The sequence below is a fragment of the Tenrec ecaudatus genome, chromosome 2 (genome assembly GCF_050624435.1).
Source record: "Tenrec ecaudatus isolate mTenEca1 chromosome 2, mTenEca1.hap1, whole genome shotgun sequence".
NCBI classification, from domain to species: Eukaryota; Metazoa; Chordata; class Mammalia; order Afrosoricida; family Tenrecidae; genus Tenrec; species Tenrec ecaudatus.
The window spans coordinates 288,423,501-288,447,307 of NC_134531.1; the positions used below are offsets into that span (position 1 = coordinate 288,423,501).

Below are 23,807 nucleotides of genomic sequence, written 5' to 3' on the forward strand. Positions count from 1 at the left end.
AATGAAAAACCTCCCAGAGAAAATGGGGCACCCTCTGCTTTTCATACCCCCTTGTTTCCACCCCGTCCGGTGCCATAGTGGTTGTGTGCTGGGCTGCTAACCTCAAGGTGTGCAGTTCAAAACTACCAGCCGTTCCTCGGGAGAAAGACAAACAAGGCTTTCTGCTCCCATACAGAGTCCTGGAAACCCACAGTGGTCAGTGGTACCCTGTCCTATAGGGTCATTAAGGGTCAATGGCATCGGCTTGATGGCAACGAGGTTGGCTTTTTGAGTCTTCCCCGTGTGCAGTTTGCTCTGTTGTGAAGGTGTTCCTGGTGATGGTTGGGTTTGAAATTGCTCTGGAGATGGAATGACGGATATTTTTATTTTTCATTTCAAGGGGAGCCAGGAACCAGGCTGGGGCCAGTTGTACAGAAAAGGCGTTCAGAATATGAAAAGAACCTTTCTTGGGTGGAAGGCTGACTGTTCAGTGTGTCTTCCCACCTCTTCCTTGTGACGGTGCCACCTACACCTTCCCAACGTCATTCTTCCCCCAAAATCTCTACTTCATTCAGCCAATTTCCCACTCTTCCTGCTTCCTCCTCACCCTGTGCCCGCCCCACCCCATTTCCTTTGCATACCCTCAGTTTCCCAGCCTTTCCTGCCTGCAATCAGTTCCTTCCAAGTCCGCCCATCATTCAGGACTCAGCAGTTCCAAGCCCTCTGCAGATCCTGCTGCCCATCTAACACACTCCCATGTTTTTCTAAGCTCCAGTTGTACCTATAATTAGTGTCTTATGTTTTGTACTTACCTTTCTTGCTGTTCCGTATGTATTAGTTTTTTCTTGAAAATTAGATCAGTCTTGAGGGAAGGTACCACATACACTTCTAGATCCCCACAGTGTCTAAAACAACGCCCTCTAGGGATATATAAATACATATTCAGTCAGTGGTTTTGAGTGATTGGTTCATGGTAATTCATATACGATTTTATGAATTTCATGACTTCCAGACAATCTGTGTGCTGGTACTCCACCAGCGAGGTAGTAGGAATTCAGCAGTGCTCCACCTGGACTCCTTCTCTAGTCTCGCAAAGCTGAGAGGCTCTCAGGGGCAGAGGGTAAAGCGAATGAAACCCTCTTGCACCTGGAGCCCTATGTAGCTCAGGTGCAGAGTTGGGCTGCACTGAAGCATAACCCTAATTCCAACAAAATGTTGAAAAAATTTGAATCCACTTTTTTACATTATTTTTTGGGAAAAAAAGTAAAAGACAGCCCAAACTCACAATCAACAAGCCATACTTATTTTAAATATGTTCATTTTCTTTGATTTTGTTTTGTAAGCTCTCTGAAATTCTGTAGCAGTTTCCCTGGCTCAATCCCCAGATCTCCTCCTTGTCTGCAGCCCCCAGGGGGAGCCTCCGGGCTGAACCCTCATTTATTGCAGGTGATGCTCCCCATCTTTTAAATCATTTTACTAGGGGCTCACACAACTCTTATCACTATCCATACAAACATCAATTGTGGAAAGCATATTTGTACATTCATTGCCCTCATCATTCTCAAAACATTTGCTCTCCACTTAAGCCCCTGGCATCAGGTCCTCATTTTCTCCTCTCCCTCCCCGTTTCCCTCTCTCTCATGAACCCTTGATAATTTATAGATGATTATTTTGTCATATCTTGCCCTGTCCGACGTCTCCCTTCACCCACTTTTCTGTTGTCTGTCCCCCAGGGAGGAGGTCATATGTAGATCCTTATAATCGGTTCCCCCTTTCCAACCCACCCTCCCTCTCTACCCTTCCAGTATCGCCACTCACACCGCTGGCCCTGAAGGGATCATCTGCCCTGGATTCCCTGTGTTTCCAGTTCCTATCTGTACCAGTGTACATTCTCTGGTCTAGCCAGATTTGTAAGGTAGAATTGGATCATGATAGTGGGGGGGGGGGGAGGAAGCATTTAGGAACTAGAGGAAGGAAATTTGTATGTTTCATCGTTGCTACACTACACCCTGACTGGCTTGTCTCCTCCCCTCGACCATTCTGTAAGGAGATGTCCAATTGCCTACAGATGGGTTTTGGTTCTCCACTCCCCACTCCCCCTCATTCACAATGATATGATTTTTTTGTTCTGGTTATGCCTGATACATGATCCCTTCAACACCTCGTGATCACATAGGCTGGTGTGCTTCTTTCATGTGGGCTTTGTTGCTTCTGAGCTAGATGGCTGCTTGTTTACCTTCAAGCCTTTAAGACCTCAGATGCTATATCTTTTGATAGCCGGGTACCATCAGCTTCCTTCATCACATTTGCTTATGCACCCATTCATTTGTCTTCAGCGATCATATCAAGGAGGTGGACGCTCCCCATCTTGTGCAGCCCCATAAAATGCATGGAGTGGTTTGTCTTCCTGCTAGTGCACTAGTTTACTAGTTTAGAACCAGTCCTGGGGTGTCCTCTTCACATCCACCATCTTGGGGGTGGAGTGTGGGCAGGGGTGGAAAAAAAGCTGTTGCCCAAACCAAGGATCTGAAAACCATTACCTAAGCTATGGAATAAGATCCGGATCTGGATCTGGACTCGGGACCTTACATTCTTATCCCAGCTCAGTAATAAATTATCTCTGAGAGCGGGAAAGCCACCTTTGACCTAGGTTTGGGAGTCGAGAAAAACATTTATTTAGTGTTTTGATACTGTGGTGCAGAAGAAAGATGGGGCTTCCTATTTTCATAAAGAGTTCTGGTTTTAGAAATCCCTAGGGACAGTTCTTCCCTGTCCTCGAGGGTCACTGTGAGCCTGTGTCGACCCAATGGCAATGAGTTTTTGGTCGATACTGTGTGTGATAAACAGGAGATGGCTGTAAGCCCTATTTCCAGAGAGGTCTCTCTGTTTTAAACTATACAGTATTACGAGAAGAGTACTCTTTATTGATAACCAGTGGTAAACAAATATGAAGGACTATAACTACAAAGTTCATACGACTTAACTAATTAAATCTTGTAAGTTTAGTAGCATTAATGAATGGATTATTATGATTGCACCCACTACTCTCCATCTCTAATGAGACAATGCTGTTTTATATAAACAAATCAGTACTATTAGCTAGTTAAAAAAATAAATTCTCCTGTTCTCACTAACTTTTAACATACCCTCAATCACCCCCACCGCCCACGGCAGATCAACGAACTGATTGTCACGTTCGATGCGGAACTTCGTATTCTGAGACATCAGAAATTGAAACTCGATACTCAGATAAAGCTATCGGACCTGCACCATGTCACATTATTTCAAGAAATGCTGCTCCTCAAGAACTTTGAGAAGCAGGAGAACATACTTCAAGAGCGCGTCAATTCATTGGACAAAGAAGAGCATGACATGCAAGTATGAATGGGCAAGAGAGTGTTAACTGGCTGTGCCCTTCGGTGTGGACAACATTGGTTTCTCTTTCCCTTTCCTGTCCTTCTGAGTCTCCCCTCTTGCCCTGGGCTTCATCTCGCCTTCCCTTCCCACCTCCATTCTTCCTGTTCTTCTTGCTTGCTCTGTCTTTGGTAGACTTGAACAGAGGAAATCAACATACATTTATAGGGAACATGGCCTGATCATTTGTAAGGGATGGGAAAAAACATTTCAGTGAATCTAATCTAATCCAGGCTAACAGGTCAGATTGAGACCGGTGGAACCCCCAAGACTATGGCCCCTAGGCACGCTTAAGGTCTGGCACTGAACTCACCCAGTGACTCAATTTTCAGCCAAACAATAGACAGGCCTATAAGGGTACACACACCTTAGAAGAACCAACCACTGTGTCTGAAGGGCGGGCAGCGTCTACCCAAGAACAAAGCTCAGAAGGTTGGAAAGAATGGAGGATGGAAACTGGAAACACGAGGAGGAGCTTGGCTAAGTGATGTGACACTGTGGGAGTTGCAATCAGTGGCATGTAACAATGTGTGTCAGCATTAAATGAAAAAAAAAAAGGAAACATCTATGTATTGAATCAAATTTAGCTGTAACCCTCCACTCAACCTAGTTTTTTTAAAATAAATTTTTCAAACGTGCGCTCTATAGTTAGTTTATATGTGCCCTTCAAAAATAGATACTGTCAAGGTCTCCAAGATTGAGTTTTGATTTTATGTAATCCTTGTGTACTTATCTGGCAAAGAAGCTGACAGGTTCCTTAAATAGCCAGTTTCAACATATCATGTAGTTGGTAGCATAGGAAATGCAGTTTTTATATTAATAAGTTAATTGTGTATTAACATCATATATTAAATGTAAAGGGATATCTTACACTATCTTTATTAAAAGGACTAGGGCTCTATCAAATAGATATGACGTACCAAGTGGACACATCCAGGACATGCAGTGTTTCATGCTTTCATCACTGTTTTTTGGGATTCATGGTATTCCATGGTGTGTGTACCATAGTTTCTTTACCCATTCTTCCATTGTTGGGCATCTGGGCTGCTTCCAGTCTTGCTTTTGTGAACTGTGCTGCTATGAATATGGGAGAGCATACCTTCACTCATGCTGTGTCTCTGATTTCTTTGGAGCATATGCCTAATGGTGGTCTTGCTGGACCATACAGGACTTCAGGTTCCAGTTGCACGCATTAACTTTTAGGTACATTAGTTTCATTAATAAGTAATATATCTTTTAGCTTGATGCCAATCTGAAAAACACTAGTTTGCTTGAAGACCACACATGCAAAAATACCAGCTGCAATTCACATACATCAGTCAACTAAAAGCTAGTTAAGTTAGATTAATTTGAGGGAATGAAAATTTTAAAAACTTTAGAGTTTTGGATTCTGAACTTAATGGGCTAAGAGATAAGAATAAAACTTTAATCCCATAAGTAGATGACTCTTCAAACATCAGGAATGTAAACTCCTATTAAGAAGCCTTTTGAACAAATGTAGACTGGGTGCTTTCATTGCAATGTATTTTACTCCCTGACCACGTTTCTGAGAATGCTTGACCTAGTTTGCCGACGGTTTGTCATTTGTTTTTGGTTTTGTTCATGCAGTGCAAAATAAACGACACCCTCGCAGAAATGGAAGAGATAAAGAATGAGGTCGCTAAGCTCCAGGACCAGGAAAGGGCACTCTACACCAGCTTCCAGTTATCACTGGGAGAAAACAACAAATTTGCTAACTTCCTCATGAAGGTGCTGAAGAAAAAGATTAAGCGAGTGAAGAAAAAGGAAGTCGAAGGCGAAGGCGGTTTGTGTCCCTTTTTGCATAGGATTCCATTTTCTCTCATTGACATGATATCGGCGAGTAACTGAAACACACACAAAACACCCGAGGGGAGGCTTCAACCAATGGTGGAAAAATTGAATGCAAAGGTAGTGGAATTTCCCCCAAATGTTTCCAAACCCTCTTGCATATATTTTTTTCCCATGCTACAGTGAAGGGACTGTGGGGAATAGAGATCTCTTAAATTCTGTCCATTTTTGCTTCATATACTTTTGCATTTCAGTTGTTCACCATGTATGCTAATGATTGTCAACTTTGCTCGATGGATTCAACCTCTTTTTGGTATTTAATGTCCTTCTTTGCCTCTTGTATAATTCTTTTTCGACTTAACATCTCCTTCTTCTGATAATCATGCAGCCATCCCAGCTTCCTTTTGATCACTGCATGGAACATCTTTTCCCTTCCTTTTAGTTTAACCCTCTTCTGTGTCTAAAGTGATGATCTTTTAAAAAAATAATCATTTTATTGGGGGCTCGTACAACTCTTATCACAATCCATCCATCCATGGTGTCGAGCACATTTGTACATTTGTTGTCATCATCATTCTCAAAACATTTGCTTTTTACTTGAGCCCTTGATATCAGCTCCTCATTTCCCCCTTCCCTCCCCACTCCTCCTCCCTCATGAACCCTTGATAATTTATAAATTATTATTTTGTCATATAGTACATTGTCTGACGTCTCCCTTCACCCACTTTTCTGTTGTCCACCCCCCAGGGAGGTGGTTATATGTAGATCCTTTCAATCAGTTCCCCCTTTTTACCCACTTTCCCTCCAGCCTCCTGGTATCACCACTCTCACCACTGGTCCTGAAGGGATCATCCGTCCTGGATTCCCTGTGTTTCCAGTTGCTATCTGTACCAGTGTACATGCTCAGGTCTAGCCAGGTTTGGGATCATGATCGTGGGGAGGGAGGAAGCATTTAAGAACTAGAGGAAAGTTGTATGCTACACTACTCCCTGACTGGCTCATCTCCCCGCTGCAACCCTTCTGTAAGGGAATGTCCAGTTGCTTACAGATGGGCTTTGGATCCCCACTCTGCACTCCCCTTCACTTACAATGATATGATGTTTTGTTCTTTGATGCCTGATACCTGGTCCCTTCTACACCTCATGGTCACACAGGCTGGTGGGCTTTGTTGCTTCTGAGCTAGCTGGCTGCTTGTTTACCTTCAAGCCTTTAAAACCCCAGATGCTATACCTTTTGATAGCCGGGCACCATCAGCTTTCTTCACCACATTTGTTTATGCATCCATTTGTCTTCAGCGATTGTGTCGGGAAGGTGTGCATCATGGAATGCCAATTTAATAGAACAGAGTGTTCTTGCATTGAGTAAGTTAAAGTGATGATCTTGGAGACCACATACATGGCTTTTTTTAGTTAGTGTTTTTCTTTGTCTCGAATAATAGATGGTAGTAATACAGGAAATCAGATTCTTCCCTCTCCCCAGGTTTTGCTCTTAGCTTGAATCCGTAGCTTGCTTGAGCTGAGCCAGGGTTTTGTGTGAGATGTCCTTGGATGCTCTAAGCTTTATAAACACAAAACGCCCTCCGTAGTCTTTGCAGATTGACTCTGCTGGGATTCCTCTCTGACAGTGAGCTGGGCTGTTCACAGATCTGCCTCCGCCTTCACTTCTATTTGCATTCGCCCACAGTTGAGTCGCAGTAAGACTTTGAGATCTTCTCTGGCGTTTGTGAGCATGCATCCGGCTGGTGGCATGCATGTCACTTGCTAGCTTTCTCAGTGTACAGAAGTGCTTTTCAAATGCGAAGTGGAGTGCGAGCCACATCTGACCTCCGGCTCCCCAGGCTGGTTTCCACAATGCAGAGGGCAGACATGCCACCACCCTCCATTCCTCTTCACCCTACTCAACACCAACATTTCCTCCCATGGCACTCAAATCTGCCCCCCCCTCTACTTTTCAGGTAGGTTTGATAATTCATGACAATGAACTCACAGACTGATTATAGGGTTTATTAGGGACGTTAACAGGTACAATTCAGGCGAGAAATGTTCAGGATACAGTTGTTCAGTTAGGACAGCGTCTGCCATACCCACAGGCAGGACTCTCTCTCTGAGCCTGTCCTTGGTTCTGCCTGGGCAGTGTTACAAAGTTCTTTGAGGGTTGCCAATAAATGCCCAAAGGGCATGCCACTCTGTCATAAGCCTCAGCCTGAGGCAGTCAGCTCCAGCTCTGTGGGTCAGCAAACTGTCCCCTCTCCCCCACCTCCCCCAAATTAAGTGCCCAGGGGCACCCGATTCCACAAGCCAGCATGGTGGTAATAAATCACGCAGCTTTGCGCGCTCTGTGGGCTAGGAAATCCACCAGTCTGTCTCAAGCTCTGGTTCTCGGTCTGCTGCGGCCGCTGCTTTGTCACTCCTCTGGTATCAGAACTGCCTCCTGGATCAGGAAGGCTCAGTGAGCAGGGACCTCGGGGTCTAAAAGAATGTTCTCCTGGCTCTTTTCCCTTGCTGGTAGTGAGACCTCTCTCCCTGCGCCTGAGACGGCTCATTTCATACTCACCAAGATGGTAATTGCAACGAACCCTGTTAACCACTTGCAGGTGTATTCTGCCACCTTCTCTTACCCAGACTCATCAGCGAAAAGTCATTTGGTGAGAGTCATAAAAACGAACTGGGGCTAGAAGAGCCACAAATAATTCACTGCTCTGCGGCCTTAATTTCTCCAAAGAGACATCTCACCAGCTGTTCCTCCTATGCGTTTAGATAGTTTATTTATTTTTTAATCTCAGAGGGAGCCATGGTTGCTCAGTGGTTAAACCTTTGGCCGCTGGATAAAGGTGAGTGGTTTTAATACAGCAGCTACTCCAGAGGAGAGCAATGTTCCCCTGACTATGATAGCCTGGGGAAGCCTACTCTCTTCTACAGGGGCAGTTCTGACTTGTGCTAGCTGGTGGCTAATCTCAGCCTGATGACCATGGGTCTGGTTAGGGTGTTTACTAGCTCAGTTGTAATATTTTGCTCTGGGAGAATAGTCCTACCTTCCTCCTCACCGTGCTGACTCACTTTAGTTGAGGCATCCGAGTGCCTTGTTACAGCCTGTGAGGGTCAATGTCTCGGCTCTGCGCTTGACCTTTGTTGTTGTAGTGGTGGTGGCGGTGGTTAGGTGCCATGGTTCCAACTCAGAGAAACCCCGTGCCCCACAGAATGAAGCCCTGCCTGGTCCTGCACCATCTTCACAATTCTTCTTACCTGTGAGCCCATGGTTGCTGCCACTGTGCTCATCCGTCTGACTGAGGGCCTGCCTCTTTGTCACCATCCTCTGACTTTTTTTTCATGGCGCCCTTTCCAGGGATTCGTCTCCCCTGGCAACATACCCACAGTACGTTCGTTAGAGGAAATCGCTCCATCTTTCCCGTTTAGGAACATCTGATTGTACTTCTTCAGAGACAGATGTGTTCCTTTGGCAGCCCACAGTACTTCCAAAATTCTTCATCAGCACCATAATGCTTCATTGGTCTTCCTTATTCAACGTCCAACTTTCACAGACTTGGGAGGCATTTGAAAATACCGTGGCTTGGGTCAGGCACACCTGAGTCCTCAAAGTAACATCCTTGCTTTCGACACTGTAAAGAGGTCTCAGGCAGCATGACTGGTGCTCCCATGAGCATCGAGTGTGTCGTGAGAGACTACTTCTGTCTTCCTTTGATTCAGTTCTGCTCCTTTGTCCTTCCCATGCATTATGCATTATATATTCCCCACATTTCAGTATTCATCTTCTGCATTTCTCTTTGCTGCTTTTGTATTGTTTCGAATGTTTCATTTATTTGGTCAGTTTGTCCCTCTAGTATTTTCCTGAATTTGTCTCGACCTCTCTCTGTGTTTCCCTTGATTTTGTGTGCATTTCCCTAGCTGTTTCTCTCAATCCGTTGAAGGTATCTAACTGTGCTTCTTTTGAATTCCTTCTCAGGTGATTCCAACGCCATTTCTTCCTCAAGACTATTTTCTGGATCCCCAAGCATTATGAGCTCTTGTTGGAGCTTCTTCATGTGAATTGTCTTGGAGGCATTGTGGCGTGGTTGAATTAGTGTTTAATTGATTTTTGTTGATGTGTTTTGCCGAGGTTTCTCTGACTCCTCCCCACCCCCACCACCCTTAGCCTTTATTTTGTTTTGTTAAATCCACGTGGGCACAGCAGGTGGGCTACTCTGCCTGCGCGCTTGGGCTTGGGAGCATTTAGGCTCTCACCACATGTCTTCTGGTGGCTAGGCCAGAGGATGGGCATTTGCCTGCATTTCTCTGCTGGTGGCATTGGCCACCATCTCTCACTGATCCACATGTGTTTCTTTTTGTTTCTCCTATCTTATTGTATAGGGCCTGATGAACTTGTCTGCCTAGTCCGCCATCTTGCTGAAAGTCCTTGAGCCATCTCAAAATTTGAGAAACATCTACAGAGTATGAAGTGCCTATCTTATCTCTAATTACAAAAATTGCAAATTGTTTTGTAGATCGCCACAAGGCGTTTTCAGAGAATCTGCAGAGTAGGTTGGGATCAGCAGTCCCACAATTCTGTATCTGGGACCCCTAGGGGCAGATAGGCCTTCGGGTTGAGAAACTCGTGGATTTTCTAAAGATAGCATGTCTGGTATACCAGACCCCAGTAGGCTCTAGCACTTGACTTTGAAATGAAAGTCCTTACAGCCTCTGGAGCCCCGCTGGTGTGAAGATTCAATGCTGGGCTGCTAACCGAATGGTTGTTGGTCTAAACCCAGGCAGCGGCTCCACGGGAAAAAAGTTGGCAACCTTGTCCTAGAAACACGACAGGCAAGAAAACTCAGTGGGGGCAATTCTCTTGTGTCTCATGGGGTTGCTCTGAGTTTTCATCAAGTCAACAGCCTCTAACAACAACAACAACAACAACAGTTCAGTTGCACAGCGGGGATAGCCACACTAAGCAATGTATCGGCAAACCCACCCATAACCATTTGTTGTCAAGGTGATTCTGACCCAGAGCAGAACTGGAAGCAGACTCCCACGGCTTTCTCCTGCAGGTCAGTCGGTGGCTTCTGATCAGCCGCCTTTTCAGGTATCACTGCACCACTAGGGCTCCTCTCTCAGCCAAGTGTTATGTCAGTTCTGAAAAGAAGCACTAAGGCTTCGTGGTTAGGGATGTGGTTGCGAACTGAAAGGTAGGCAGTTCAAACCCACCAACCACTTAGAGGAAGACGACTGTCTCAGCCTGCCACTGTAAAAGTGTCTGGCCTGGAAAACCCCAGGAGACAGCTCTGCCCTGTCTTGACGGTTGCTGTGTCTTGATGGTATTAGGTTTGTTTCACCAGGTCGGATGAGTCACGAAGCCTTTTTCTGCTTCAGTGCCTTTTAGGACTTAGGAGTTTTGCACCTGCAACTATGTGGTAGGCTGATCACGACAGACTCCTCTCACCCTTACGCGGTTTAATTCCATTAGTAATGACTGTACCACTTGGGTTTGTGGCCACTGGGATTTTTATCAAGTTTCACATTTCCAGAAAATCTTGAGTGTTTGCATGCCTCATCTCTTCAGAGTTTTCCTGATGACTAACTCATTGAAAACTCTTTGAAGACCTGGGATCTAGCTGGACACGGAAACAGCATTGTGTGCTGACAGCGTCCCCCTTGCTCCCTAGATGAAGATGAGGATAGCGAGGCGTCCAGTGAAGAGGAGTCCAGCTTGGAGAGCGACGAGGATGACTCCGGGTCTGACGATGACGTTTTTGATGATTCAATCTGCCCAACAAGTAAGTCGGACGAAGCCGTGGCGCCTCTGATGTTTGAATGTGGGTCAGTTTGTGGATCCGTGTTGGGAGCCATGTTCCTTTTTTGTTTCTCAACCCTGGAAATACAGTTTGTTCAAGACAGGATGGCTCGCGATGTCTGGAGTGTTTTGCTGTTGTTTCTGGTTCTCACATCGATTCCAACTCATAGGTGCCCACAGGACAGACTAGAGCGGCCCCGTGGGGTTTTCTTGGCCGTAACCTTGACAGAAGGTGCCCTGGTGCCACAGTGGTTGAGCAGATCCCTAGGTGCTTTCTACTCGTCTGCAGTATCGTCTAGTGAGCACTTTCAGGGTTTGCCATCTCTTCCTTTCGGCAGCCGTGCATGCGTGACAAATGAGGGGTGGCCAGTCTTCCGTTGGCTCAAGCCTGTTGCCACTGAGTCAACTCTGGCCCATAGCAACCCAAGGGGACAAAGTAGAATTGCCCTGTGAAATTTCAAGACTGTAATCTTTACAGGATCCCTGCACTACCTCTTAGTTAATTCAGATTCATTATAAATTATATGGCAAGTTCTGCTTTATAGAGAAATATCAGGTTATAATTTTATTGTTCCCTAGGATACTCCTTGGTTTTATCCAACGCATTCAATCTTTTTTGCATGTCAAATCTGTTTTGTAGGGGCAATTCAAGCCAGTCTCCTGGAGCTGGTTGGCCATTCATGCTTACTGTGTGAAACCAGTCTAGACCAGTATCCTTGTAGTCTTCAAAAGCTCAATGCTTTAGTAGGGACAAAAAGTTGTTGGGGTGGGGTGGGGGGTAGGGATGGGACAAGTGAAATGGGCTCTTCTGAGAATTTCATATAGATTTCCAATCATAGATTTTAAAAACTAGAGTCTTCTTAAATGTATGATACTTTGAAGTGGAAGACAACTAGAGCAACTTGTGTTACAATGATTACTTTACAGCAGAATGGAATGACTGGGTCAGAGCCCCCCAGCTAGTTTAGTTGTAGAACTAGTTGTACAGCTAGTTTAGTTATAGAACTAAGGCTGGAACTAGGGTTCCTGACTTCCATTGGCGTCCTCCGGTAAGTTTACATTAGTTATCTGCCACTTGGGGGATAAGAGTAGTTTGGTGTGATAATAATACAGAACCCCATTATGTCCCGCACTATCTGTGTGACCTCTCTGAGACCTGGGGCTCCCACCTCTAAAATGGGAGCTATGGTCTGTACTTTTCAGGTCCGTGAGCTTTGAGCGAGTTAATGTATGTATAGGCCCACGCACAAGGCTTGGCTCAAACTATTGCTCAGAACATTGATGTTAGAAACTCAATCACTACTACAGTTATCATCACTACTACCAATTTCTTCTTTGAATGATGGGGTCATAAATGTCAGGCATCCACAAGTGGAATTTATCGATTCCATAGTCCCAACCCCCTTATTTCTGATGCTACTGCAGTCCATAATAAATAAGGTTTCTTCTGTGTGTGTGTGTGTGTGTGTGTGTGTCTCCTTTCAGATTGTAATCCGAATCTTTTTGAACTGGCTCTTACTCTCCGAGAGAAAAGACTGGACATCGAGGAGGCCTTGGTGGAAGAGAAGAAACTTATTGATAACCTCAAAAAGGAATATGATACATTGTCTAAAAAAGTATGGTGATCTCCAGCATTTTTTCCCCTCCTTCTTTCCTGACGTTCCCGCTATCCTTCCTTCAAGCTTCCCACAACCATGTCCAGAAATATCATTTGCTAGGACTTGCCGCACCCCCCAGAGAAGAAACATTTAAAATGTGACACCCATCTTTCCCTCCTTAAGCAGAATCCCAGTGGGGGGGCCATTGCTCTTTGGATGATGATGAAAGACTCTCTCGGCTAGGGGTGGGGGACATGTCTTATGCCAAGGACCATTTGGGTATATATCACACGATCCAGGGGCCATACTGGTCAAATGTTTACTCAACTCGCCCCTACGGTGATGGCTGGAAGAGCTTCTCTTTGGGGAGGTGCGTGACGTCACCTGAGGCATTCTTGATTCCATAAGGCAGGTTGTTGGACACGTACACCTCCCCACAAAGTGTACATGTGCTTTTAAATTATTTCAACGAGCTAGCATTGTATCCGTCATGACACATTCCCAACACAGGAATAAAAAAGAATGAGATACAGCTCATTAGACATTTGGATGTTTGCTTTTTTGCAGCCCAATAGAGCATTCTTTGGCTCTCTGGGGTACAGGTGTGTCCTGGTGGAGTCCTATTTAAACAATGGAAGGATAACTCTATTGACAACTTTCTATCTTTTCTGCTCCTTCCTCCTCTTAGGCCCTGTTGCTTCAATGACAGCATTAATTCATATTCAGAAATATATTTAGTAGATTGCTTATGCTGAAAATGACTGGAAAAGCCTTGGAGATGAAGAATACTATAGTATTCTATAGATTGTAGTCATTCATTTCTTCGCTTTCCAGGGCATTTTTGTTGAGTTTATAGTATGACACCCCACCACCACCACCAAATTCCCACTATTCTGGCAAAGAAATTTCATCCTGGGGGCTGCTTTTCATGCAGAAAATAACAGAGCAGTGAGGGTTTGTTTCTGAGTTCATCTTCATAAAACCTTGGAAACTCGGGGGATATAGGAGTCATATTAGACCCCAAACCCAACCCCCTGTCCTCAAGTCGATTCCATTGCATAAACACCTTATATAGGGTCTTTTATTTTTTATTAATCTTTTTGGGGGGCTCTTACATTTATTATAACAATCCATACATCTATTATATCAAGCAGACATGTACACTGGTTGGCATCAACAATTTCTAAGCATTATCTTTCTTCTTAAGCCCTTTGATATCAGCTCTTCTTTTCTTTCCCTCTCTCTTCCACCCTGTCACCCCTGCAAGCCATTATTATATTATGTATTGTTATTATTATTCATGCATATCTTACACCTCCTATTCTATCCCTTCACCTACTATCCTGGTATTCGTTGCCCTCAAGGGAAGTTATTCTGCCATCATTGCTGTCCATTCTCCCTTCCCCCATTTTTTCCCCCTTTCTTTCTCTTACCCTCCTGGACTCGTTATACCCATTACTGATTCTGAGAGGGGGTTGCCTTTCCTGAATTCTGTATATTGAAAGCTCTCATAGGACAGTAAATCTTTATGGAAGCAGACAGCATCATCTTGCTCCTGAAGAATACCTGGTGGGTTTGAACTGCTGACCTTGTGATTAGCAGCCCAATGCCTAATGCACACCTCCACCAGGGCTCCTTGTGGTTAGATGCCATTGAACCGGTTCTGACTTAGAGCAACCCCATGTACAGAAGAACAAAGCACGGCTCGGTCTGGTGCCAATTGTTGTTATGCTGGAGCTCCTTCAACCCACAACTCAAACTTGCTGCCTCCCAGTCGGTTCCGACTCATAGTGACCCTAGAAGAGAGGGTAGAACTGCCCATGTGGGGTTCTGTGATTGTAACCTTTGCTGGAATAGAAACCAAATCCTCCTCTTGCTCTCCCACAGAGTGGCTGGTAGTTTTGAACCTATGACCTTGGCATCACCCACGGGGCTGCCCAAGGTGTAACCAGGACACCACCAGGGTTTAGCAGGTAGAAAGTAGTTCCTGGGTGACAAATGGTACCAACCCTGTAATCACAACCCATCAAAGTGCACTCTGACCATTGTTTACTTCCTCCCCGGCAATTAAGATGTCAGGTTCATTGGCATTTCCCCTCACATTTCACACGTGGGCTTCTGTAGGTTAAATTGGTGGCAAACAATCTGCGTGCAGCGGAGGAGGCCCTGGAGGCGTATCAACGAGAGAAGCAGCAGCGGCTGAACGAACTGCTGGTCGTGTTCCCGCTGAAGCTCCACCAGGTGATGGGTCCAGAGAGGGGCCCCAGCCCTGAAATCTGAGTGGAAAAGTCAGGGAAAGCTGGGCCGATTGCTAAATGAGGCGAAACGTAGGCCTTCGCTCAGTGTTCTACATGTACAATGACCCAAGAACGACCCGGGCAGTTGCCAGAGAGTTATTGAACATAATGCCCAAATATGTTCAATAACACGTCCCACTATTGCTGTGCAAGTTGAATCCTTTCTGGCTTACAGACGTGAGGACTTAGGGATGGACTGACTTTGAGCTTGACCTTTTGAAGCTTGCAGCGATACCACTTTTCACATCCACTTTAGATGAACTTTAGACTTGAGCTGACGCTGTAGACTTGACCTTCCCACGTCTCTACTTGTTAATGAGGAAGGGGAAGACCAAAGGACATATCTTTCTCTCTTCCCTTTGTTGTTCATCTTCATCCTCTGACTGGGTCACAATGTATATTGCGATGCAGAAGGCTTGTCAGTAGGTGGTAGAAAAGGTCCATCTTCCTCTCTTGTTATCAGATTAAGAGAGGAAGCTCGTCTGTCAGGTGTGTGGCCTGATCCAAACTGGATTCGCTAGAGATAGCAGTTTTGCTGAAGGTAGCAATTCTGGGAGATTTGCTCCAGGAATGATCTGTGGGGGAAGACTGCTCCCCCACAGCTCCCCCCAACCCCATCGCCATCCAGTTCACTCGGACTCGTAGTGTCTTTACTGAACAGAATAGAAGTGCTCCCCAGGGCTTCTGAGGCCGCATGTCTGTGAGGAAGCAGACCGCCTCACCTTTTCCCCTTTGAGTGGACAGTGTGGTTAGACCACCGGCCTTTCTGTTACCAGTCCGATGCTAAACCCACCGTGCCACCAGGCCTCCTTTGCTATCCCCACAGAGACGTGATGCGGCTTTTCATCGGATGGCAGCGCGCCGCTCTTTCCTGGTCCCCCACTCCCAGAGGTAAGGAAGAGACCATTCCAAGGGTCACGGCCACAGAGAGGGACAGACAGGAACGTGGCTCTCCCCACGCCGCCCATCTCCTTCAGACGGACTGCTTATCCTTCATTGTGTGTCTGTGGTTTCTGTTCTGTCTCCATAGATCGAATACATGCTGTTTGGGGAAATCCCTAATGATCTTTCGGGGACTTTGGTCTTCTCGAATCGCTCCCTGGGGCTGCTGCAGGAGAGAATCTTACAACTCCACCACGAGAATGTCCAGCAGCAGAAACTAAACAGGGAATGCCGGGAGAGACGAAAGTTGCTGATCCGAGAAAAGAGAGAGATGGCCAAGACCATACACAGTGAGTACCTGAGCCCAGGGAGAACGGAGTGATGCGTATCTAGTAACCGTCTCCAACACATGGTTGTCGCTAGGTGCTGTCGAGTCAGGTTGGAGTCACAGCGGCCGTTGGGAAAAGAGAATGACATACTGCCCAGGCCGGCACCCTCCTCGCAGTTGTGATGCTGGAGCCCTAATTGTTGCGGCGGCCACTGGATCAATCCATCTCGTTGGGGTCGCTCTTCCTCTTCTTCACCAACCTCCTCCTCTACCAAGCATGATGTCCGCCTTAGCAAACAATGTCCAGTCCTAGAGGCAGGACCATCTTCCGTATTTTGCTACGTACCTCCACCGAGACCAGGAATGGCTGCGCTCCTGTTTGGTTTTAATGTATTATGAAATTCCTTTCTTTCAAGTGCAAGAGGCCTTCGGTGCGGTACAATGTTGATGCGGTGATTATGTGGTTCCTGCTGGTAGGTGCTGTTGAGTTGGTTTGCACTCATAGCAACCCCCTCGGACAGAGTAGAGCCGCCTGGTACAGCTTCCTAGGCTGCGATCTTTGCTGGCGGGAGCCCAGGTGGCATCGTGGATTGCATGTTGGGCGATTAACCACAGGCTTAGTAGTTTGAACCCACCAGCCACTCTGAGTAGGTGTGTGTACATGTGTATAGATCCACACACAACCCACAGAGCTGCTCGCAGGTCTCCAGCTGAAATGACATGCTACTAGAAATATCCTTCTGTAATTTACTTTATTTTTTGTAATTCACCATTTTTTGGAGGTGAATCAGATATCCATCTCATTTTAGTTGCAACAATAATATTCCATTGTATGGATATAACAGTTTATTTCTGTAATCTGCTCTCCATGGACATTTAGTTTGTTTCTAATTTTACTTACTCAGTAAATGTTAGGAATCCTCGAGCTGGTTCTGATGCATGGTGTTATGGGTTCAAATAAATGGCAGCCATTATCATGTCTTGAAATTTAGAAGGGTCTGTATTCAGCTAGCTGGGCTGCCAAGAAGCTGAAGATATTTCCCCTCAAAGCTGCCCTGAGTGGACTTCTCAGTCCAACCTTAAAGCCCAAAATTCATTTTTCACCTGTCTAAGGTTTAAGCAAGCGTGAACAGAAGCAGAAAGCAAAATTAATGGATTAATTGTAACTTCAAGAAGAGTAAGCATGCATTCCAGGGCACATTCCTTCTCATAAAAGAAACAATACTAAAATTGATGGTAACATCTGGTTATCACGACAATATTAATTACACCCTCCAGATGACATCAAAAGGAACAATATTGAAAAATAGTAATAAAAAAACAAACCCGATATATTGAAGAATAGTGAAAACCAATTGTAGTGTCCAGAACCTGGGAACATGGGAATACATTCTAAAATTAATCGCCAGCCAAGACTTTCCCATCAGGGGAGGGAGAAGGGGCAGGTCAACGAGCAACCAGCTCTCTGAGGTGGGAGGGAGGAGCGGGCAAGTCACTGAGCAGCTATCAAATATGGAGTTTCTTTTGCTAGTCTGCCTCAGTGACCCTGCGTAAATATTAGTACCCTCATTTGGTCAGCTCTCTAAAGCAAATGTTCAAGGACTGGTCCCATCACCGGGTCTAGAAATCACACTGTTTCCCTCTAACCACCCCGACCCCCACTCTCATTTAATCTCCATTATCACACCGTACACAGTTAATGGCCATTTTTGGTTTGGTTTGGTTTTCCTGCAAACAGTCTCTTCTCACTGGCTTGAGATGCCGCCCATTATGAAAGCCTCCCTTTAGGTGTCACCACAAAGCCCCTGATGAGTCTCCCTGGACGCGGTGTTTTCCTACCAGCCCTGCCTGCCCCTCTGTCTCCCATTGGCTGGCTCCCCTTGCGTCTTTAGGTTGCTGTCGGAGAAGCAGTCTGCAGGCCGGGGGGACGGAGGGCAGTCAATCAGAGCAGGGCTTGGAAAGGGCCCAGAAGAACCACTGTGCACGGTGGTCCATGCAGGCTCTCAGGAACCATCACTGCATGGACCCCAATAATGACTTTTAGTAAGAGGGGAACATCCGTTAGGCACCTGTGCTGTTTCGTTGTTGGCACAGTTTTCTTCATTGATACATTTTACACATCCGTAGAGCTCTCAGGCAATGGTCATCAGGCTAATCTTGTACTACAACCAACATTTAAAACCCGGCCACAAGGAAATGGGAACCCCATGCTTGCTCCCGATTTCCTCAGACAACCCCACCTTCCAGAGGTGGGAGGACATTTAAAATGAATGTTTGTCCTTCCTCATCCTGATGATTCTTGTGAATGACCTTGGATGATAGAGTGGACCTACCCCATAAGGTTTCTTAGGTATGAGCTTTTTTTTTTCCCTCTCTCTAAATTTTATTTTGTTGTTTCTCTTGGGACTACATATAGCAGCAAATTATACACCAATTACCACATTTCTACTAGTCTAAGTTAATGACATTGATGGCATCCTTTGAGTTACGCAACCATCTCAGCCTCCGTAGCTCATCGGGGTCAACTCACCTCCTCCTGAGCGTCCAGTCCAAGCTTTCCACCGGCTGTTGTCAGTTTGATCCCATAGAGCAAGCTCTTAAAGGAGCACAGTGCTCAAGGTAGACCTTCTTATTCTGAATTTTAATTAACTAGGTAAGTTGAACTGTTGGCTCGTTTTCATATGAGTTCAAGGATATTTGGGGCTTAAGGTTTAAGGACAAAAATTCCAGGGCTTCATCCACTTTGCAGGGCTCCAGAGAATCTTGTCTATAAGAATTTGCAAGTCTGTTCTGCCTTTTACCCCGTTTGATGAGTCTTCTTTTCTGGAATCTTTGGTCACCATGTTCAGTGATGGAAGCCAGGCGACATCCACTTCTTGGGGTCTCCTGGCTAAAGAGGCAGTTGTTCTGAGAGGCAATTAGAGGCCCTCTGAGGGGGGCCTCCTCTGAACAACTCTCCTGCTTCCTCTGTTGCTTGGGGTCCATTGTTATATGCCTTGAATGGCCCTTGCAATAAGCTAGGAGGTAGGACAGAAGCACCAGACATGTTAGGTGGACAGTTAACTAGAATGTCACATGAAGCCATGGTCAAGGGACCAAGGACCAAGCGACCTCAGCAGTGGTTCTTTTCTTCTTTGTTTTGTCGTTTTTGAAAAAATATCTATGACACAATTTGGGCCAATTTCGTTTTTGACAGATGTACAACTTATTGAGAGCCAGTGTACTAATCAGCTGGCTACCTCCCTCTTTCTTGTCCGAGGTAACCCCAAATGAACTGTAGTCTCGCTCTCTGCTTGCTGCGTTCTGGCCTTGTTATATAACTGAGGCCATACACTCTGTGTCCCTTTGTGGTTGGCTTTTTGCTCAGTATAATGTCTTTAAACGCCCCCTGAACCGTGGCATGTGTCAGGACTTCATTTCTCCTGTTGGCGGAGTGGTATTCTAGTGCATGCACGTACCACACTTTGTTCATGGGAATTTAGGTTATGTCCACGTTTTGGCTCTTGGGGGTAGTGCTGCAAATGATATTGGAATCCAGGCCTCCTTTTGAGTCTCTGCTTTGGGGTATATCCCTAGGAGTGGAATTGCTGGGTCATATGGTAGTTCTATTTTCAGTTTTTTGAGGAACCTCCACAATGCTGTCCATGATGGCTGTCCCATTTGGCATTCCCTCCAGCAGTGGATAAGGTTCCCAGTTGCCCTAGTTCCTTGCCAACATTTGTTATTTTCTGTTTGCTGGTTTAAACCTTAGCCATCCTAGTGGGAGTGAAATGTTATCTCATAGCTAATCATACTGAGCATCTTTTTTGTGTGTTTTAGAAGCCATTAGCATATCCTATTTGGCAAAATGTCTTTTCAAGTCCCTTGCCCGTTGTATGTATATTTAGTTAAGAGACTCTTGTCACATATATGGTTTCAGAAGTATTCTCCTAGCCCATAAATTGCCTTTTCAGTTTCTGGTGAAGTTGTTTGATAAAAAATGTTTTACTTATTTTTTAATGTATTTATTATTTATTTTTAATTCCCTTATTTTGCCTTTTGTAGTTTGTGGTTTTGCTCTTATATTAACTGATCCACCATGGAAAGCTAATCCTGAGAGCATTACTCATGCTTATTCTCTAAGAATTTTGTGGTCCTAATTTGCATATTTAGATCTTTATCCCGTTTTTAATGGGCTTTTGTGTAAGGTGTAAGCTTCCTGCAAGTGGAGGTCTAATTTTCTGTTTATTGAGAGGCTCTTCTTTCCCAATGAATGCACTTAGCACCCTGGTCAAAAGTCCACTGGCCTCAGATAAGTAAGTTTATCCTGAATTCAATTCAGTTCCCTGGTTCTATGGGCTGATTTTTAGACCAGCACCAGGCTGTTTTGATTACTGTATGTCCACTCTCTTCTTAATGCTAGATGCTGTAGAATATGAATAAGATAATAAAAATTTAAAATTCCCAATCCAGTTGAGGAATGGCAGATCAGGCCAGTTGTTAAAACGGAGCCAGTTTTATGAAGGATTTTGAGGTTCAAAAGGCAGCATACTGGAGTGGCACTTTAAGGGTGGAAAATACCAAGTCAGAGCCAGAGGACGCGTCACTTAGTAGCAGAAAATGCTCACCTTGTTCTGACAAACGCTATCCCATCGAGCGTCCTGGTTCTTGCTGGTGTCTGTGTGCTAACCTTGAAAGACCTAAGGCAGTGACTGTCTCCTTTCAGAAATGGAGGAAACCGTTTCCCAGCTGATGATCAGAAAGTTCGGCCGTGTGATAGACCTCGAAGCCCTGCAGACACTCTCTGTTAACACAACCCTTGAAGAACTAAAGATCAAAAAGCTTCGAAAAGAGCTGTCCAATGCAAAGGAGATGAAGATGTGGGAGGTAAGGGCCGGGGGGACAGTGCAGCTGCCTTGGATAAATTTTCGGGCCAGCAAGAAACCACAGTGGTTCCTGGACAACTCCCGTGCAATCTGGGGAGGGGTCTGTCAGCCCTGCTTGGCGCCCCTGTGGTCATAGTCCCGTCTCAGCCCCCGTACCACTTACTTACTTAGAGGAGCTTGTCTATCTCTTGGCGAAAGTATTAGCCCTGAGTTTTGAGGTCCACTTTTACCTGCAGCTGTGACGAGGAAACAGCATGAAAGATTACGGAGAGATTCCATTTTGCGGCCTCCAGCAATCCAGAAATGTTAGACATTGACCTGCTGTATGCTGACTGCCCTCATTGTGTTTATCACATCACTTTTGCACACTGTTAGAATCTGGAAATTAGAAAACACCTCTGAGAGCTACAGTTTGTAAGGAGACCTAGGTTGTTTAGCAGGAAGGGTCTTGGAAGCTTGTTAATTGCCTACAAATAGTACCCTAACCAGAAAATAAGTCAGTGGTCCATTTCCGGTTCTTTTACAAAAGTCGTATAACCCACAAACTAGTATGACTTCCTGCCTTGTCTCATCACTAGGTAGGACTAGAGAGCTGTCCCGTTAATGCCCTCTTGTGGCATTAGTCAAAGATTTATCACTGGACTTTGGAAAAAGTCTCCATGCCAATGGGACTAGTCCTTCTCAGGGGAATTTTGAACATAACGCATGTAGTCTAAAATGCTTTGTTCAAGCAATTCGAGAAGAAAAGAAAGCCAACTTGCAGGTGCCTGGCCCGTTAAGCCAGCTACTTTAAGGCTCCTGGGACAGTACTAGAGAAAGAGCAAAGTATAGAAGCTTGCTGCTTAAATCCTCCTACTTCCTTTTCAGCAATGTAAGCTAGCACCCCGTCTGAATTGTACTTTCAGTTTTCCACAATGAGGTGCTATTGATGCCTATCTTAGTACCACCGCCTCTCGCATGCAAAGATTCGTGCATCTAATGCGATCAGTCTCGATGTAGTGCTTCTGAAGGCATTTCTATTTGGGGTTCCTGTTGTCTTGATATGGTGTCCGTGGCTCCATTTGCCTTATTTCGATTTTCCGTCCTCTTTCCCTCTCTGGTTCACTTAACGCTTTTGGCATCTTCTTCCCCCCGGTAGGAAAAGATTGCCCAACTGCGATGGGAACTGATGATGAAGACAAAAGAACACACCAAAAAGCTTCATCAGATGAATGATCTATGTATTGAGAAGCAGAAGCTTGACTCTCGATTGAATATGCTACAGAACCAGCAGGTACGTTTCTTGTCTTCAGACTCTCTGGCAGAGTGGGGACGGCCCAAGGTGTATGACCACAACAATATCAAGTGCTTGTACTGGCCACACACAACTCACACACCATACACTCCCAGTTATGTTTTTTTTAAATTAGGGAAGTAACAGTTAGAATTCGGGATCAAAATTAGTCCGGATCCAGTTCTCTGATCAGGAGCTAACTCTTGTTGGCTCTTCTCACAGGTACAGCAAGGCCCAATGGTCCCTGGCCTCTGCTCTGCTTGGATTTGAATTACAAAGCTCTTTTAACTCTGCAAATAAATGTCCCAAAGCACCCCAGTTCTCGGGTAACCTTTGACACAAAAGTGCTTAACCCCCGGCTGTTGGTTGGCAAACCTAGCTCCCTGCGGGAGGCACCCCACTCTTCCAACAAGCCTCTTGCCTGAAGGCACACGAGTTTCTCGCTCTGTGGGCTGAGGCGCCTCCTGCTCCATCTCGGGTTCATTGGGCCTCCTTTGCTGTCACTGGTTCTCTGCTTCTGTTCACCATCTGCCAACTGGGGCATCGCAGCTGTTTCCTGGAGAGAGGAGCCCCCCAATAAAATGGCTAATAATTTTTTAAAACGTGGGGGGGGGGGAGGAAGAGAAACTGAGAAAGGAGAGGGATCATCATTCCCAGACTCTAAAGTGAAGGTGGGCAAGAAAGAAGCGGTAGAAAGGGATTGGGTAGCCAGCCCAGAATATCTGCTGAAGTACAAATGGGAAACGGAAAAATCATGGACTTTTGGGTTCAGGCAACCCAGTTCTAATCCTGCTTCCAGCACTGTAGCATGGAGTGGAATGATTTGGGCCAAGTGGTGAATCTCTCCGAGGCTCAGGTTCCTTCTCTGTGGAATGGGAACAAAAGTTGCGACTCTGTGGAGTGGTGAGGATTATATTAGATGGTGGCTGGAAAGCACCTGGCACAGAATGGGTGCTAAATAGGTGCTCTGCTCCTTACGCCCCTCATTCCAAGGTTCTGAGCGCCCACTCGGGTAACAGGCGGGTGGCTGCCGGGTAGAGTGCTGAGATCCAGGTGGCTGGGCCCACCCCCGAGCTGGACAGGCAAAGCTCACACAAGCATTGAAGTCAAACTAAAGGCTAGCACTGCATTTTATTTTTAGGTTAAAAAGGAGTCAAAAGCATAAATTCCATATACTTCCATCTGATAATAACAATGCTCAATGATGGGTGTTTTGATAGAATTTAGGCAGGCAATCCTGGCTTAATTATCGGGGCAAATGTTTCCTGGAGATATCTGAGGTGATGTCCAAAGCATGAGCAGGGGTTGGCTCAAGAGGGGAGGGAAAGGTGAGGAAAAAGATTTTTATTTCTTGGAACAGATTCTGGGCTCTATGAAATGGCAGGTGTGCCTTATCATTTAAGATTCCAGTGATGAGCCCCCCAGGATATGAATGACCGACTGCCAGCTTCAAGGTGCTACCTTCAGAAGGAGACTGGCCAGCTTCAAGGTGCTACCTTCAGAAGAAGACTGGCCAGCTTCAAGGTGTTACCTTCAGAAGGAGACAATTAAGAATTGTTCTTTAGCCCACATGGACAA

General features: G+C 45.5%; 1 protein-coding gene across 1 annotated transcript in view; it reads left to right on the forward strand.

The window, feature by feature from the left end:
• CFAP44 (cilia and flagella associated protein 44) overlaps nucleotides 1–23,807 on the forward strand; it is a 100,767-nt gene that overhangs the window by 76,435 nt on the left and 525 nt on the right. The window contains exons 26-33 of the mRNA XM_075542949.1: nucleotides 3,154–3,357; nucleotides 5,002–5,197; nucleotides 10,859–10,969; nucleotides 12,472–12,602; nucleotides 14,709–14,825; nucleotides 15,912–16,113; nucleotides 20,797–20,957; nucleotides 22,095–22,229. Of these exons, the coding sequence (XP_075399064.1) occupies nucleotides 3,154–3,357; nucleotides 5,002–5,197; nucleotides 10,859–10,969; nucleotides 12,472–12,602; nucleotides 14,709–14,825; nucleotides 15,912–16,113; nucleotides 20,797–20,957; nucleotides 22,095–22,229 (1,257 nt within the window). The remainder of the gene's footprint in view (nucleotides 1–3,153; nucleotides 3,358–5,001; nucleotides 5,198–10,858; nucleotides 10,970–12,471; nucleotides 12,603–14,708; nucleotides 14,826–15,911; nucleotides 16,114–20,796; nucleotides 20,958–22,094; nucleotides 22,230–23,807) is intronic.